Source organism: Trachurus japonicus, chromosome 20 (genome assembly GCF_045865225.1).
Source record: "Trachurus japonicus isolate A0001 chromosome 20, Traja_1.0".
NCBI classification, from domain to species: domain Eukaryota; kingdom Metazoa; phylum Chordata; class Actinopteri; order Carangiformes; family Carangidae; genus Trachurus; species Trachurus japonicus.
Window position 1 is genome coordinate 3,363,036 of NC_140926.1, and position 5,736 is coordinate 3,368,771.

General features: G+C 36.7%; 1 protein-coding gene across 1 annotated transcript; it reads left to right on the plus strand.

The window, feature by feature from the left end:
- Window positions 1-1,243: 1,243 nt before the first annotated feature.
- On the plus strand, window positions 1,244-5,081 carry LOC146966187 (uncharacterized). Its single transcript, XM_085763242.1, has 3 exons — window positions 1,244-2,477; window positions 2,635-2,803; window positions 4,372-5,081. The coding sequence occupies exons 1-3, from the start codon at window positions 1,448-1,450 to the stop codon at window positions 4,499-4,501; spliced, it is 1,329 nt and encodes a 442-aa protein (XP_085619368.1). The 5' UTR covers window positions 1,244-1,447; the 3' UTR covers window positions 4,502-5,081.
- The last annotated feature ends 655 nt before the right edge of the window (window positions 5,082-5,736 follow it).

Sequence of the window (5,736 nt, forward strand, 5' to 3'; positions counted from 1 at the left end):
ATGAATTATACTTCAAAGAATCTTCTCTACATTTTTGTTGATGTTTTCAAAAAGGTGATAACTATAAACTATACCTTGTTCATTATTGATTTCATAGTGAGTGTTAGTGGTGGTGTACTGTACTGCATTATATTGAGAAAGGAACACTTTGAAATATATCAATTGGCTACTGAGTATATAATTATGTTGGGTATTAATATACCCAGATTGAGCAATGTGATGTCTGTATGGTTTAAATATTACTACTATCTCTCCTTTATTAAGGCCAGCAAGATGTCTTGGACAGTCCTCCAAGCAACCAGAGCAACCAACAGTTCAGCAGAGCCAGCACCAGTACAAGTCCAGTAACACAGTCTGACGAGATGGCCTTTTCTGGTGAGTATATACATTTATTGCACAGAATCATTCTTTTGGGTTAGATGGGCTGAAAAATTTTATAATCTACCAGTAACTAACTGTAATATAGTACAATCACCAGCAGTGAATTGACAGTGTGCCTATAAATCAGTATCATAAGTTGGGTCTATCTTCTCTAGATTCTGATTCGGTAGCAAATCACACACAACTAATCAGGGATGAACACAGGATATTTTATTACAATGTACAGAAAAAAATGACTTTTGTATCCACCAGTAGCAATCCCCCCAACAAGAATGTGTTGTTCATTTAGTTCCCATGTATAGTCAGTCTGATGTGTATTTTCTTTGCTACTCTATGTGGTGTGTTATATTGAGATCTCGCAAGCTTGTCTGTCCCAAAGCAACAGTGTCATCTCTAGTGTGACTGCTGTGGTCTTGGAAAAGGCTGGATATTCTTGCACCTTTATCCTGGTCCTGGCTCGTAAACTGGATCACTTGTAAATGTTTTCAGACTCAATAAAAGCTCCAACCTAACAAAAGAATAAAAACACACAACAAAAACAGTCAGGTCTCCCAGCCAACAACAGTAAGAGAAAAAATGAAAATTTTCAGCCCAATGCTGATAAAGAAAACTCATGAACTCACCCATGTGACCATGCAGGTAATATTTCCACTGTTGCTGTGCTTAGTTGTTTTCTTTTCCTCCCATTTCCATTACTGCAATCAGTATCAGGACTACTAACTACATGCTGGGGTTAAAATGATATCCACTGACTATTTGTGGAAATATAGATGTTTGAGTTAAAATTATGCATGTTACATTATACAATGTGTAAAATTGGATAGCTTTAACTGTTGCATCAGTAAGTAAGTACAAGTTCTTTATGGGTCTGAAAAATAAAATTCGACCAGAACCATGGGTGTTGAAGCCTTGACTCAGCGCATCTCACTACCATTAAGTCTCGGTCTGAACACTGCAAAAAAAAGAGGACAAATGACAGTCATTTCTATATAGTTTTGCCTGGAACCAACATCCCGAAAGAGGAAAAAGGCTTAATGAAAACCCACCTATTATTTAATAACAGCTAATGTTCTCTGTGTTCTCTCCAGGTGGTTACAGCTCAGAAACTCCAAGTTCACCACGGTCAACAAGTAGTTCAAGTACAGATATCACACCTCGTCGACTGTCTGACAACAGCTGGCATTTTAAATTTCAAATTCCTTGGCAGAAGATTCCATCTGAGATCATCAGAAAGTTGGAAAGGGGAAAGCGGCCAACAAAAATTGAGAGACTTGAAATCATACGGCTCATTGTCAGTGAAATCTTAACCGTGTGCCCAACACCTGGGAAGAAACATATCAGTGAGATAGCAAGGAAGATGACAAAGGCCTACCCTGTGGCATTTACTGATGTCATTGAAGGTGAAGTTGTAGGCAGTGGATATGACTCACTCACCAAACAGATGGTCAGCAGAGTGGACAACCTCAAGAGAGGAAACACTTCACTTTCGTTAAAGAGACAAAGTATTAGCAACAGTGAAGGAGAGGATACCCCAACTCAGAAAAAAAGACTAGACACTTATGGGTGTACAAACTGGCAACCAACACAGCTGCCACCTGATGAAACCCCTGAATCTCAGAAACATGCACAAGAAGAGTTAAAGAAAATGTGGAGAGAAAGATGCTGTGACAGCAAAGCCATTGAGAATATGATGAGAGTCACTTTCTTCACTCAGAGAAAGGACATTATCAGTGGGACTGAGACTTCTGACTTGATAAAGGAATGGCCATATCTGTTTGAGACAACTGGCATGAAGACTCATTTTAAAGAGCTTACAGGTGTGGACATGGAAGACAAAAACATAGCAAATAAATGTGCCAGAGTCATTTCATTTCTTAAATCGGCTGACAAGCCAGGGAAGATGGAGACCATCTTCAGGGAAATGGAAACATCAAGCAAAAATGCTGCAGATGTGAATGTTGCTGTGTTTCTTCCACTACTCCTCAAGTACTTCAATGAAGAAGAAGAACAGATGTTCTACAAAGTGGATCAAACAACCCTGCCCTCTGAAGTGGACTGTGCTGGACTTCCAAGTACACCATGTATTGTTGTTTGCGGTATGAATATTTATCTTTCTCCACCACAATAAATTAAAACCAAAAAACAGAAAACTATTAGTACTATTACTTTGTTATTGTTGTACTGGACTCAGTTGTAAGATGATAATTTAATTGTATTTTTCTCTTGTCCTTCTCTTGTCCCTGTACACAACAGGAAACTCGACTTTGGCGGCAGAGAATTTCATGCTGTCTGTTGACCAGACCATTGTGAATGGCCACATCAGAATCTTCAGTGATGCTCTTTTGCTGATGTTTGGTTCGTACTACTGTATGAACATATCTTACCCAGCAGCCCAAGCATCAACTTTGGAGTTCTTACAGAGGTAAGACACCACTAGTCAATTCAATACATCAAAATAAGATATATAATGCACATACTGTAAAACTGAGCACTGCTCAAGTGCTGAAATGCTGAAATACTCACCTGTTGGTCACAATGTGGTACATTCTCACACCTTTAAGTTCATGATCCACCCATCAATTTATTTTATTTGGATATTATATTTATTTGGGGGAATGCTTAGAGATTTGTGGAGGTGCAGGTGCTTTACTTTCAGCCTACATGCAGAGCAGGAAAGCCTGACTGTGCATGAGCACTCATGCCAGGAATCACTCAGACCAGACAGGAGCCAGCACTGCCACTGAGGAGGCCCCACTAGGAGGTGGAGTTGGGTCGCGGAGAGAAGCAGCGTGGAGCTGCCGAGATGGACCTGTGTTGTGGATATTTCTGTGGGCTGAAGTTAGTTTACTGTTCTGCTCAGCTGTTGGATAATGTTATTAATCTCAGGAGGCTGGAGGAACTTTACTGAAGATGGTGCTGGGTCCTGTCCGGTCTGGGAGACCCGTCTCCTGCCATGAGTAGTTGCAGTCTGCAGGCAGTTGGCAGATAGATCTCCGGTCAGGCTTTCCTGCTGTGCATGTAGGCTGAAAGTAAAGCACCTGTACTTCCACAAGTCTCCAGGCATTTCCTGAATTTATCAAAAGGCCACAATAACAAAATAATAAAATCAAAAACTTCATTTTAATGTTCTGATTTTATTGTAAGAGAAAAACAACCTTATTTTCTCTTTTTCTGATTGAGTTATGAAAGATTGACCCATACACTGAGTAGGACAATGTATTATTGACCAATTTGAATTTTTTTTTAATAAAATTTCAGGAATTTATAAAAAAAAAGACATTTTCTATCACAAGGGAGAGTTATCACTAAAAAATGATGTGAAAACTGCCCCCTACTGGATGAAAATGGTCCAAACTTTACCTGAGAGTTCATTTTTGTTTTTCAGGTTTTTAGACTGACTCTGTCTCTTATTTATCCTTGATTCATGCTCATGTCAAGTTACAGAAACAAGTGCTTGTTAATTCTTATTTATGAAATAATGACAAAACAAAACTCAAATGCCCAAGAAACCTTTGAGTAGCAGATCCTCCTGACCGAAGTTACGTTATTCTCCCTGAAATAGTATTTACACTACTAATACTAATACTAATACTAATAACAGTAATAATGGCTTGGATTTATATAGTGCTTTTCAATCACCCAAAGCGCTTTACAGAAACCATTATTCATTCATACACATTCTTATCAGTGGTGGTAAGCTACGTTTGTAGCCACAGCTGCCCTGGGGCAGACTGAGGGAAGCGTGGCTGCCATTTCACACCATCTGACCACCTTCAAACATTCAAACACATTCATACACAATTCACATACACAGTACTCACATGTTAATCTTTTCATTACATCACTGTTCCACAGTTCCTGTATGTCCAAATACTCTTTCACAAGCAAGCTCTGTCTACACTGTTGTGTAACTTTTTTGCAAATGTATGACAACATTACATTACAGTACAGTCCACACATACTAAAGTTGTTTTTTTTTTCATTTGACAGGTGCCTCTTCAAGATAAATCCAGACAAGGGATCAAAAGTGGAGCGGAACGCCACCAAAAAACAACTTGCCGTCAGTCCAAAGGTTCTCACACTCATCACCAAAATTGCAGACTACGAGTGGAGGGAATAAGAAGTGCTCACAAGTTATGGATACTTTGTCTAAGTCACAGATTATTATGGATTAATGTCAAGTGAGGTTTCATGTAAGATATTTGTTATGTAGCTTTGTTATCAATGTTCTAATGAGGTTTGACAAAGTCTGTAATCAATGTTGTGGATTTATGGTTACTTGACCAGGTTATGGATGACTTGGATAGAGTGTGTATTCATTTACAGTGAGGTTTGACTAAGTTTGTTATCAATGTTTTGAATGTATGGTCACTTGACCAGGTTATGGATGACTTGGATAGTGTGGATTAATTTACAGTTAGGTTTAATGTAGGCTTGTAATCCATGTTGTGGATGTACAGTACAGTGACTTGACCAAGTTATGGATACCTTGGATAGAAATAACACTGAATTGGTAACTCAACTTTTTTTTTTTAACTTTTCTTTCATTTCCAAATCAGTTGTTTCAGAGTCATATTGCTATAATAATGGTTACCTGTTACAATAAAAATACTGAAAATGGAAAATTGTAGCTGTTCTTGTTCAGCTTACTCTCATTTGAGTACAACAATTCATTTAAGCCCCTTTTCCCACTGGCCAAAAAACAGTTTAAACCATTTAAAATAAAAATAATTCTGGTGTTATTAGGTGAGGAATTTTTAGTTGAACGTCCTTTTAAATATTCAGGAAATTAATGTAAAAGGAAAAAAATGTACACCCAACGTGGAGTTAAGTCTTTTTGGCATGTTTTGAAAGATTAATCAAATTATTGTGTTGTATTCTGTTATATTACATCTAATATAAAGTAATATACAGTTTTTTTTTTACATAAAACAATGCCATTAAAACCAACTAATAACAGCACATTTCTGTAAATTTAAGCATTATTATTCATATTACAATGTTAATTTACCATCTTTATGGGTAACTTAATTGTTTTAAAACGTAAAATGTTTGTAATTAAACGTTAAAAAAAAACGTAAAATAACATTTGATATGATCTAAAAATGGTAAATTCTTGCAATTTTAAACCCAATATCTAGTTTTTCTACAGTTTTTTGATATATTTTGAAAGATGAATCACATTATTTTTGTGTCATATACTGTTTTATTACATCAAACACAAATTATTATACAACTTCTTTACATAAAATAATGTCATTAAACCAATTAAAAACAGCACATTTCTGTAAATTTAAGCATTATTATTCGTAATCCAGCATTTACTTACCATATTTTTAGGTAATTTAATTGTTT

What these genes read in the sequence shown, in the direction of transcription:
- LOC146966187 (XM_085763242.1), top strand. Translation starts at nt 1,448, where the DNA reads ATGTTCTCTGTGTTCTCTCCAGGTGGTTACAGCTCAGAAACTCCAAGT. An exon ending in ACCATGTATTGTTGTTTGCG is followed by an intron (nt 2,478 to 2,634) that starts GTATGAATATTT and finishes TGTACACAACAG; the next exon opens with GAAACTCGACTTTGGCGGCA. An exon ending in ACTTTGGAGTTCTTACAGAG is followed by an intron (nt 2,804 to 4,371) that starts GTAAGACACCAC and finishes TTCATTTGACAG; the next exon opens with GTGCCTCTTCAAGATAAATC.